Source organism: Arachis stenosperma, chromosome 2 (assembly GCF_014773155.1).
Source record: "Arachis stenosperma cultivar V10309 chromosome 2, arast.V10309.gnm1.PFL2, whole genome shotgun sequence".
Classification (NCBI taxonomy): Eukaryota; Viridiplantae; Streptophyta; class Magnoliopsida; order Fabales; family Fabaceae; genus Arachis; species Arachis stenosperma.
The window spans coordinates 9,047,121-9,060,231 of NC_080378.1; the positions used below are offsets into that span (position 1 = coordinate 9,047,121).

Genomic DNA, 13,111 nt, shown 5'->3' on the forward strand with positions numbered 1-13,111 from the left:
TCGATCGGAGTCGTATCCGCCTATCCGGTAAATGCATAAACCCGCTCATGTATTAACCATGGGCTCCGCTCTTGGCATAACAGGCCCACTTAACTACCACCCTTTTTCACATTTTTGCAAATTCTTTTAATTTTTCCTCAATTGATCTTATAAAATGTAATTTTATATCATACAAAATTTAAGTATGACAAAAAAATTTATAATATAAAAATAAAAACTTAGGTGCAGTTAACTTTATGTTGATAATTGAGAATCGTTAAATGATTTAGTAGGTTTGACTAAATTATCATTTAATATTCTAAGTTATCAACTTCACTTTAAATTAACTACACGTAAGTTTCACTAATATAAAATTATATTTTATAAAACCAATTAAGAAAATATATTTCTTTGCAAGTATGCTTGTTTCATAAATTTTAATTTGTAATGCATTATTGTTTTTTTTTTTTGTCATTATTGCATTATTGTATTGTTGAACTTACTATCTCTTGTAGCTTTGGAGGTGTTCATACCCTGGCCCAATAATAAAGGCCCAGGTCCAAGCGAAAGGCCTAGTCCAGAGAATTGAGCCTTGCTGAGCACCGACCTTCATACTAAGAAGTCGGTGTTGACTACGACTCGCTCTAAAGAGGTCGGAACGGAGAGTAGCTGGCAGATAAGCCTTCATTCAAATGAGTAACTGCCTCTAAAATTTCTCTAACCACTTCATCAAGCCATATCTTAACCTCCCTAAGATAATGGGACGGTTAACGCCCTAAAAATACGGCACTACTCCAACGGTGGTTATTGGCTCACACTATAAATACACTGACACCCCTCAGGTATCTCTAAGCCCAACACATTCAAAACTTGCTTACACCTTTGCTAACTTAGGCATCGGAGTGTCTTTGCAGGTACCACCCCCCATTCACTCACGTAAACAAGTCGGAAGGAGGTTCCCGCGCGCGAACCTACTCGGAAGCCACCCTCCGTAGACGATTGGGCCAACCAACGCCATCCATTCTATTAATCTCCGGTTACCCACCGTAACATTGGCGCCGTTGCCGGAGAACCCGAGAAATCATCCACCGATGGCGGACAGATCCCACGAAGAAGGTCATGTGGAGACAGATTCTGAGCAAGAGAATCTGGACACAGGCAATAACGATGCGGATTTTACCCTCCACCAGGAAATTGATAACCAGCACAGAGAAGGCACCTCCGGAGTAAAAAACCCGAAGATAAACTCTTCAGAAGGGCGCGAGTCAGAAAAAGAAGGACCATCCCATGTGACTGAACTCATGGGATTAGTCCACAGCCGCCTGGAACAGCTGGAACAAGAACGGGAGCGACAAAAGGAAACTAAAAAGAACCTAAAAGAGGAGATGGAACGACGAAAATAGTTAGAAAGAAAACTCTTAAAGTTAGAATCCTCCCTTAAAGGTCGCAACTCCCGTGACGAACAAGAAGAGCCGCCCTTAGGTGGGGAGGATCCTTTCAGCAAGGACATAATGAGGGCAAAAGTTCCGAGGAACTTTAAAAGCCCCGATATGGACCTCTATGACGGAACCACGGATCCAAAGCATCACCTGAGCAACTTCAAAAGTCGGATGTACCTAGCTGATGCTTCCGACGCTACGCGATGCAAGGCCTTCCCGACCACTCTATCAAAAGCGGCGATGAAGTGGTTCGATAGCCTCCCCCTAGGTCGGTTACTAGTTTTGAAGACCTCTCACAGAAGTTTTTGATGAGGTTCTCAATCCAGAAAGACAAAGTGAAACATGCACCGAGCCTCCTGGGAATAAAACAGGAGGTCGGAGAATCTTTACGAGCCTACATGGAAAGGTTCAACAAAGCATGTTTGGAGATTCAAGACCTACCCACAGAGGCAGTCATAATGGGGTTAGTCAATGGACTCAGAGAAGGTCCCTTCTCACAATCCATATCTAAAAGACACCCCGTTTCTCTAAGTGATATACAGGAAAGAGCTGAAAAGTACATCAATATGGAGGAAAATGCCAAATTGAGAGACCTGAGTTGGCGACCTGGGCCCCCTCCCTCAACAAAAGAAAGGGAAAGGGAAACCAAGAAAAGGGAAGAACTCGGTCTCGACAGACTAAGGAAGTACCACTCTTATACTCCTCTAAAAGTTTCAATAGTGGATGTGTACAGAGAAATTTGCAACACTGAAAGACTGCCACCCCCCAGACCCATCAAAAATAAAAAGGGGGGAAGCCGCAGCGACTACTGTGAGTACCATAAAATATATGGTCACTCCACGAACGATTGTTACGACCTCAAAAATGTGATAGAAAAGTTGGCTAGAGAAGGTCGACTTGACAGATATCTCATAGAAAGGTCGGACGGTCATGGGAAGAGGAAGCGAGATGATATCGACAGAAGAGACCCACCACCGTCGACTCCTAAGAGACATATTCATATGATCTCAGGAGGGTTCGCGGGAGGGGGACTCACAAAATCCTCTCGCAAAAGGCACCTCAAGAGAGTCTATCAAGTCGGAGGAGAGTCATCCGATCTCCCCACCATCTCATTCACTAAAGAAGATGGGCAAGGAATAATCCCTGGACACGACGATCCAGTAGTAATAACTATGATCCTAGCCAATGCCCATCTCCACAGAACCCTAGTAGACCAAGGAAGCTCAGCAGACATCCTTTTTAAGCCCGCTTTTGACAAGCTAGGGTTGGACGAGAAAGAATTAAGAGCCTACCCCGACACCCTATACGGATTAGGGGACACGCCAATAAAACCACTGGGATTTTTGCCCCTCCACACTACTTTTGGAAAAGGGGAAAAATCTAAGACTCTGAGTATAGACTTCATAGTCATTGATGTCGGGTCAGCATATAATGCTTTAATCGGCAGAGCTATCCTAAATCGACTCGGAGCAGTGGTATCCACTCCCCACCTTTGCATGAAATTCCCGACCTCAGCGGGAATAGCAACGGTAAGGGGAGACCAAAAATTGGCGAGAAAATGCTACAATGAAAGCCTAAATCTGAGAGGAAAGGGCAGAGAAGTCCACACAATAGAGCTCGGTGGTGCAAGGGCCAGAGAAGAGCTGCGACCACAACCGGAAGAAAAAACCGAGGAGATACAGGTCGGCAAAGAGGAAGGGAAAAATACTCACATAGGAGCCAACCTAGGGGAGACCCTAAAGCAAGAATTGACTAAACTCCTAAGAGATAACTCCGACCTCTTCGCCTGGAAGGCCTCTGACATGCCTGGGATAGACCCCGAGCTCATGTCCTACAAACTCTCAGTTTATTCGGGATCCCGACCTGTACAACAAAGAAGACGCAAGCTCGGCCCAGAACGAGCCCTAATAGTAGAAGAACAAGTACAGGCGCTCCTGGAAGCTGGCTTCATCAGAGAAGTCAAGTACCCAACATGGCTAGCCAATGTAGTGCTGGTCAAAAAACAGAATGGCAAATGGAGAATGTGTGTCGACTATACCGATTTAAATAAGGCATGTCCTAAGGACCCTTATCCACTGCCAAGTATTGACACCCTAGTGGACTCCAGCTCGGGGTATCAATACTTATCATTTATGGATGCCTACTCGGGATATAATCAAATCCCAATGTATGAGCCAGACCAGGAAAAAACATCATTCATCACACCCAGAGCTAATTTCTGCTACGTGGTCATGCCATTCGGATTGAAGAATGCAGGAGCCACATATCAAAGGTTGATGAATAAAGTGTTTTTCCCCCACCTGGGGAGTCTAATGGAAGTATACGTCGACGATATGCTAGTAAAGACCAAGAAGGAAGTCGACCTCTTGTCAGATCTCTCGCAAGTCTTTGACACCATAAGGCTGCACGGGATGAGACTAAATCCCGCAAAGTGCGCCTTCGCGGTGGAGGCAGGGAAATTTCTAGGATTTATGCTAACACAAAGAGGGATCGAAGCCAATCCCGATAAGTGTAGAGCCATCCTAGAAATGAAAAGTCCGACTTGTTTAAGAGAAGTCCAGCAGTTGAATGGCCGACTTGCAGTTCTCTCCAGATTTTTGGCAGGATCGGCACTAAAATCCCTTCCACTATTCTCCTTATTAAGAAAAGGATGCCAGTTCGAATGGACTCCTGAATGCGAGGAGGCGTTCCAGGAGTTCAAAAAGTTTTTAAGCCAACCTCCTATTCTGACCCGACCAGTATCTGGAAAAGACCTCATCCTGTACTTATCCGTAGCAGACAAGGCTGTCTCATCAGCCTTGATAAGAGAAGATGAGGTCGGACAACATCCAGTCTATTTCATCAGTAAAGTTCTACAAGGCCCTGAGCTAAGGTACCACAAACTAGAGAAGTTTGCTTACTCCTTAGTAATAGCCTCACGAAGGCTACGACCTTACTTTCAGGCTCACACAATAAGAGTCCGTACGAACCAACCCATGAAGCAAATCCTCCAAAAGACGGATGTTATAGGGAGAATGGTTCAATGGGCAATAGAGCTCTCCGAGTTCGACTTAAGATATGAAACTCGGACGGCGATCAAAGCTCAATGCCTCGCCGACTTTGTTGCAGAATACGCAGGGGATTAGGAGGAAAAACCAACTACATGGGAACTTTATGTAGATGGATCCTCCAACAAAATAGGAAGCGGCGCAGGCATAATATTGGTAGATGAAAGAGGAACCCAGATAGAGGTTTCCCTAAAATTTGAATTCCCAGCTTCAAATAATCAGGCAGAGTATGAAGCCTTGATTGTTGGATTAAAGCTGGCAGAAGAAGTCGGTGCTACAAAGGTGATGATATACAGCGACTCACAAGTGGTGACCTCCCAGATAAGTGGAGAGTATCAGGCAAAGGACCCAAATATGAAGAGGTACTTGGAGAAAACTCTGGAGCACCTTGGGCACTTTGCAGAAACCGAGGTTAAACACATAACTCGGGATCTAAACAGCAGAGCAGACGCCCTATCCAAGTTAGCAAGTACCAAACCAGGAGGAAACAATAGGAGCCTGATCCAAGAAACCCTCCAGGAACCCTCAATAGTAAAAACAGAAGACAAACAAGAAGTACTTGAGGTGGTCGGTTTAAACCTCGGATGGATGAGCCCCTTGGTCGAATACATGAAATTCAACATCCTCCCTAAAGAGGAAAAAGAGGCAAAAAAGATCCGAAGGGAAGCACAACACTACACCTTGGTGAGAAATACCCTCTACAGAAGGGGGATATCGACACCATTGTTAAAATGTGTACCGACCTCAAGAACTGCCGAGGTATTGGAGGAAGTACATAGTGGGATCTGCGAAAACCATCTCGGAGCAAGGTCACTAGCCAGGAAAATAATCCGAGCCGGATTCTACTGGCCGACCTTGTAGAAAGATGCCACAGAATTTGTGAAAAAGTGTCAACCATGTCAAATGCATGCAAATTTCCACGTAGCTCCACCAGAAGAGCTCATCAGTATCACTTCTCCATGGCCCTTTGCGAAATGGGGAATGGATTTGTTAGGTCCTTTTTCCCAAGCGCCAGGACAAGTCAAATACCTGATCGTGGGAATAGATTACTTCACAAAGTGGATAGAAGCAGAACCACTGGCCACCATCACCGCTCAAAGTCGGAGGTTCCTCTACAAAAATATCATCACAAGATATGGGATACCTTATTTCATCACTACAGATAACGGAACCCAATTCACCGATACTACCTTCAGAAGCTTAGTAGCCAGTATGAAAATCAAACATCAGTTCACCTCGGTGGAGCACCCACAAGCTAATGGGCAAGCCGAGGCAGCCAACAAGGTCATACTGGCAGGGCTAAAGAAAATATTGCAAGAAGCAAAAGGAGCTTGGGCTAAAGAGCTCCCCCAAGTACTATGGGCTTACAGGACAACGCCCCAATCCGCCACTGGAGAGACGCCTTTCCGACTAGTCTATGGCGTAGAAGCAATGATACCAATAGAAATCAATGAGCAAAGCCCAAGGGTAATTCTCCACGACGAGATAGGAAACATACAGGGGCACAAAGAGGAGCTCGACTTGCTCCCCGAAGTCCGAGAAGATGCCCAGATAAGAGAAGCAGCATTGAAGCAATGGATGACTACAAGGTACAACAAAAAAGTCATTCGAAGAACATTTGCCCCGGATGACTTGGTACTAATCAGAAACGACATTGGAGTCAACAAATCAGGAGAAGGAAAACTTGCCGCTAATTGGAAGGGACCATACAAAGTCAATAAAGTTTTAGGAAAAGGTTATTATAAAGTAACCGACCTGAACGGTACCGAGTTCCCAAGGTCGTGGCATGCTTGTAATATGAAAAGGTACTACAGTTAAAAGCGAACTCTACTACCTGATGTACTCTTTTCCCAACTTCATGATTTTTTCCCAAAATCAAAGGGTTTTTTCTGGAGAAGGGTTTTTAACGAGGCATCATAGTAGAGGCTAAGGGAAAATAAGCTATTAAAAACCCTTAGTAGCAAAAAGGTACCTCCCCAATCAATAAAAGATCTTTTTCCATTTATCTCTTATAAACTCTTTTCTATTTTTTAAGTCTTTCTACGAAACGCGCCGACTTAAGCTCGACAAAACGTGAAAATCCCATGAACCGATCTATATGGTCGTCAGGATAAAACGACGAGGCACAAGTCGGTGTAAAGAGGTATATGAGTTGATCGTAAAAAACTCGGGAACAATCCGACTTATAAGTCGTAAGGAAAATCCGAGTAGATAAACTCGGGAATACTTCGACCCGTGAATCAGAGCGAAGAACCGAGTGGAAGAAAAACGCATCACAAAAATAACCTAAGTCATAAGAACTCACTAAAGCAAAGTTGAGTATAAGGGATAATAAAAAGAGATTGAAAAACCTAGGAAAAAGTTTAAAGGTTGTCCTAAAAGTCCTTAAACAAAAGGCTCAGAAAAACAAACAAGCCAAAGGGAAAGGTTTTCAGGAAAAGATCAAGGGGACTTCGAAAAATCAAAAAAGCATACACGCATAAGGTAATCTAAACCCTTATCCAAAAAAAGGGTATTCATTTTGTTAACTTAAAAACCCTTATTAAAAAGGGTATTTTTTAATATTTTGTTTACGGCCTGGAAAGGCCAAAGAAAATTGTTCAACAAACATCACCAACCAAAAATAAATAAAAGAGTTTAAAAATGGGGGACCCACAGGCCGGGCCCCCAAATAGCCCACAAATCATTTTTTAGAAAGAAGAGTAGACGGATCACCACCACCACCGGAGTCAGGAGGAGCGCCACCAGAGGCATCCATGGGAGATGAAGAGGAAATAGGAGGAACTACTGAAGAACTCGGAGCATCCTTTCCATGAAGAGGAGACTCAATGATCCTCTGCCCTCGAGTCTTTAACTCTGATTCAGAAACAATCACAGGGACAGGAGGATCAACTATGGCCTCATCAATAACAACTTTGTCAGGATGTAAAGGAGAAAGATCCAAGTCAGGAGCAATAACTCTGACTTGCTCCAGGAAGATCCTCCAAGACTCCTCGGCGCCATCAGCAATAGAGTCCTCCAACTCATCGTATGCCTTCCGAGAATTCAGCAGATCATTCTTCACAGACATAAGATCATTGAATAAACTTTGATAGCTAGCCTGCGCTGTTTTCCTCAAATCCATCTCCATGTTGCATTGGGCCTGCAAAACCTTCCCTTTCTCCCGGAGGGCATCTCTCTCCTCCCTCAGCTTGGCGACTTCTTTCTTCAACTCCCCCTCATGCTCTTGGTATGAACGAAGCCTTCCTTCCAGCTCCTCGACCCTCGAGGTCATCCCTAAAGAGCTGAGAGGAGCCTTATAAAAAATATCCAAGAGTTTGCCGTAAACCCCCGCCGCCTTGAGACTCTCCTCAATCATGGTGGTAAGGTGGCTCCGAACGGACACATCATCCATGCTTATACGAGCATGGGGATAGATATTCTTTCAAACGAACGCAAGAGCATCCGCCTTAGCCTCACCAGAAGAGCCAGACTCTAAGGTCTTGCGCTTCTTTGGATCAGGGGAGGGTCGGACGACGGGGGGCGGCTGAGAAGGAGCTGAAGAAGAAATCACAATGGGCTTGGAAAGAGTCCCAACGTTCCGAGGAGGAGGAGGAGGAGAGATAACCCTAGCACCACCAGTCCGGGCGCGAGACTTGGCTTTGGCCTCCTGGACTCTCTAGTAAGATTCCTGAGCATTCGTCTTCGCCATTTCTGAAAAAGAAAACGATAGCCAAAGAATTAAACAAGTCGGAAAGATCAGTTAACAAGTCGGGAATCTAACAAACAAGAGAAAGCTACCTAGCTGTGCTTGGATAAAGGTCGGAGACCCTTGGAGAAACTTTTTAGTATCCAAATATGGGGCCCTCCCCCACACTTCTCGGAGGAACCCCACAATGGCAGCCTCTACTTCATCCAGGTCATCCAAACCATATTTCTCACAAGGAGAGGCCTCCAGCCAGTATAAAGGAAAGCGAGGAGAGGAATTATCATCCAGGAAAAAGGGGTGGTGACCCTCTACAGCTTGCACTTTGAAAAAGTAATTTTTAAAGTCGTGGAAGGATTCGTCAAAAAGAGTGAAAATTCTCCGACCTTGTATGGCTCGGAAGGAAACCCATTGTTGTTTATTGTTTAGCCCACTGAAGGGCTTGGTCATATGGAAAAGATGAAAAAAGATTTTCAGAGAAGTCGGGAACTCCAAAGCATGGCTAATAAATTGATAAATTTTCAAAAAACCCCAAGAGTTGGGATGAAGCTGGGTAGGGGCAACCCGACAGTGCTGCAGAACAGACATCTCAAAATCTGAAAAAGGTAGAAAAACACCCAGACGGGTGATCATGCATTCATACATAAAGAAGAAATGAGGGGTCGTTCCGTTGGCCCTCCCATGACAAACTCGATCCTCTGAACTTGGGATAAGCAATTCATACTTAGGCTCGTCCTCATCTGAGGTACAGAGTCGGTGGTGAGTATGAAGATGAGTAATAAACTCAGCATCAACCAACGGCTCCTCCCCTAGGACAGTAACATCAACCCAATCTACGGAGGCCATTTTCTTTTCCTAAAGAAGATAAGAAAACCTACAAAGGGAAAAAGAAAAGAAAAAATCAAAAACAAAGGTCTCTAAAGGGGAGAAAAAGGAACCAAGCAAAAGCCTGCAAACCTACTTATCTACAAAATAAAGGCATACGAAAAATATGAAAGAGGAAAAGAAACTAACCTCTCTTTGAAAATGAAGGTTGGAAGAAGCAGAAGTCTCCGAAGCACAAGAATGCAGCACGAGCAAATGAAGAACGAACGAGGAAATTTTTTTTAGAAAAATCGCAGAAAGAAGATAATGAGAGAGAGGGAAAAGTATTTATAAATACTCTAAGGGCATAATGGTAAAAACGGGGCAGTCATTAATGAGAGTGCACCGTTACCAAAGCCATCAATCCCTAAGTGCATCCCTAACGGACACGACGCTTGAATAGACGTAACTGTCAGAAACAAAAAGTCGCGAAAATCACGTCGGTTTAAAAACCCGCGTTTCCTCCAAGAAAGTCGGCTACGAACCCGAGTAAAATACTCGAACCCAAGTCTTAAAGAGATCTTGGGCTCAAGTAGGGGCACTGTTCATACCCTGGCCCAATAATAAAGGCCCAGGTCCAAGCGAAAGGCCTAGTCTAGAGGATTGAGCCTTGCTGAGCACCGACCTTTATACTAAGAAGTCGGTGTTGACTACGACTCGCTCTAAAGAGGTCGGAACGGAGAGTAGCTGGCAGATAAGCCTTCATTCAAATGAGTAACTGCCCCTAAAATCTCTCTAACCACTTCATCAAGCCATATCTTAACCTCCCTAAGATAATGGGACGGTTAACACCCTAAAAATACGGCACTACTCCAACGGTGGTTATTGGCTCACACTATAAATACACTGACACCCCTCAGGTATCTCTAAGCCCAACACATTCAAAACTTGCTTACACCTTTGCTAACTTAGGCATCGGAGTGTCTTTGCAGGTACCACCCCCCATTCACTCACGTAAACAAGTCGGAAGGAGATTCCCGCGCGCGAATCTACTCGGAAGCCACCCTCCGTAGACGATTGGGCCAACCAACGCCATCCATTCTATTAATCTCCGGTTACCCACCGTAACAGGAGGGGTGTGCAAGACTTGGTCCACCTATGTATCAGATCCATCTGGTTTAACTTTTTTTTTTATTAGATTGGACATGAATCTTAAAAATAGAGTGGCTAAAATATTAAGATGGGCTCAAACTTACTAAACTTGATCCGATTTATATAAATACTGATTTTTTAAAGAAATTTGTTAAATAGCTAATTTTAATATACAAATATATTTTTATTAAAAATTTAATTAACATATATTTTTAGAATAAATATTAAAATTACTAATTAAAAAATTTATTATAAAAAATTGTATAAAATTTGATTTTCAAAGCAATTATTATACATATATTAAAATAAAATATTTAAAATTGTGTATTAATAGTAATCTTAATATGTGTCCTCAACTAATTATCTTTTTGTTAAATATAGTTAGTTTAGTTAAGTGATAGTTTGTGTATTAAACTCTATATATATAACTCACCTATATAAACTCAAGTCTTACAGAATAATACACATCAATTCAGTTTTAATTACGCTCAATCTCTTTACTTCAAATTGTCTTCTCTGAGGTAGATCTCTTAATTGAGAAAGTTTAGGGGCCAGCAGATTTTGAAGTTTTTAACCATTAATTAGTCATCAATAATGTTTTTAATGGTTTGAAATTGTATCTAATGGTAGAAAATCATTCAATTTTCCTTTAATGGTTATGTGCTGGCCAGAATTTAGCAAAAATGCTGACCCCTAGCACTCCTCCTCTTAATTAGCACATTATGATTAAATTGAAAGACATCAATTATTCAATTAGAAAAACTCGTAGCAACGGTTAAGCGACTAACAACTTAAATAATAATAATAATAATTTGTAGTTTGGAAAGCATGCAAGTGCAGAAAAAGAAAATGAAACGAACCATTTTTTTCTAAATTAATAAACATAAAACATCAACTCGCGAAACAAGTGAAGGTACCAAAAGATAGAATAAAATAGGTAGAATTCACTTGCAATTGTTTTCATCTGTTAATTTCACATGAACACACGCACACACGAGTTTTCATTGATAAAATAACCACTCAAACACCAATATCAAAGTGTACTAAAACTGATGAGTTATTATATTCTTCCACGATGAAACGTCATCAGTGGAGACATGACTTAGCCAATTCTTTCTCTTCAATGAGCTCTTGGGCAGTTTTATCCATCTTTTCCCTTGAGAATGCATCGATCTCTAGCCCTGAATTATTGCCAATGTGTCAAAGAAAAGGAGCATGATGAATATGAATATGAATACGATAATAATAATAATAATAATAATGTGCCTACCCTGTACGATGCTCCATTCTCCTTTCTCACATGTAACCGGAAAAGAGTAAATTAGACCAGGTTGAATATCGTATGAGCCATCGGAATATACTCCCATTGAAACCCAGGATCCCTTGGGAGTACCAAGAACCCAGTCACGTATATGATCACAAGCAGAGCTTGCTGCGGACAGTGCACTAGAGAGCTTCCTAGCTTTGATGATGGCAGCCCCTCGCTGCTGAACGGTGGCAATGAAGTCGTTGTTGAGCCATTCATCGTCGCCGACAACTTCCCTCACAGGCTTCTCCTGAACGGTGGCATGGTTCACATCCGGATACTGGGTGGAGGAATGGTTGCCCCAAATGATCACATTCTTGACATCGCTGATATGAACCTGAAAAGTTATTTTATCAAAATTTTCATATGATTAATATAACTAATTCTAATAAAATAAGGGTGAAAACCCAAGTAAAGTCGACTTCACTCTCAGTATCAACTTTACGTAAAATTAACTGCACTGAATTTCTACCTAAACTAAGCATTTACATCTCGGTGAAATTCATAATTAAAAGTAGTTAAATAATAATTTAATCAAATATTTTAAATTATCTAACAATTCTTAACTAAGAGGTCACCCCAAGACGAACCTTCGTCCTCTCAGAGATCTGAGCGAGGGCTCTATTATGGTCGAGCCTAGTAAGGCAAGTGATGTTCTTGTCAGGAATGGACGGAGCAAACTCCTTGAGTATGAGAGCGTTGGTGTTGGCCGGATTGGCCACCACCAGCACCTTGCAATCCGCGGCGGCGTGCTTCTCAAGCGCCGACGCCTGCGCCTTGTATATGGACACATTCTTGGACATGACGTCTTTTCTTTCCATCCCTTCTTTTCTCGGGAAACCACCAAGCATGACCGCAATGTTGACCCCCTTGCATGCCTCTGCCACGTCGGTGGAAGCCACAATCCCTCTTAGAAGCGGCAGCGCCGCGTCCATCAGCTCCATCTTCACTCCTTTCAATGCCTCCGCTGCTGGCTCAATGTCAAGCATGTGAAGAATCACCGGCTGATTTGGCCCTAGCATTGCCCCTCTTGCTATCATTGCTACCAGCGCATACCCTATTTGCCCTATTTTTTCATTCAATTCATACATACATATATGGTTAATCATTTTATTACTCAAATATAATACATAACAAAAATTCAATAATTCAACAACTTTTAGCTAACATGTTTAATTTATTTATTAATAAATATATAATGACTAATTTAATAAGTGATTTTTTTCCATTACATAGCCTTTTTAAGTAATGAATTAAATCATGTCATGCCTGCAGCACCCGTGACCAATACTGTAACTGGTTCCTTCTCTTGATGGAGAAGACCACACATGTATCGAATCATCTTCCAAAACAAAGAAACACAAATCAAAACAAGAAGAATTTTTTGAGCAATTGTGTTGTTGATAATCTCCCATATCTTGTTTTGGACGAGTGTTTGGTCCACATTCACAATCTCCCAAAGAGGAATTTCCATGGTCAAGTTATTCACACGACCAACACAAATTAAACAATCTACTTCATTGATATATATAAGATCAATTTCAAAAAGAATCAATGAAGTGCATACTTGTTCACCAAGGAAATCATCATATACCAAAACTATTTCCTCACGGAATGCATGCGGGGGAAAGAGAATCAATGGCCTTAGACAAAAAGGAACGAATAATTAAACATTATATACAATAAACTATACTACAAT

At 42.3% G+C, this 13,111-nt stretch overlaps 1 protein-coding gene across 1 annotated transcript; it reads right to left on the reverse strand.

The window, feature by feature from the left end:
- Positions 1-11,049: 11,049 nt before the first annotated feature.
- Positions 11,050-12,898, reverse strand: LOC130961860 (malate dehydrogenase, cytoplasmic-like). Its single transcript, XM_057887896.1, has 4 exons — positions 12,682-12,898; positions 12,003-12,478; positions 11,377-11,749; positions 11,050-11,287 (listed from the first exon to the last, which is right to left on the reverse strand). Exons 1-4 carry the CDS (start codon positions 12,884-12,886, stop codon positions 11,193-11,195), a joined length of 1,149 nt encoding a protein of 382 aa, XP_057743879.1. The 5' UTR covers positions 12,887-12,898; the 3' UTR covers positions 11,050-11,192.
- Positions 12,899-13,111: the final 213 nt, after the last annotated feature.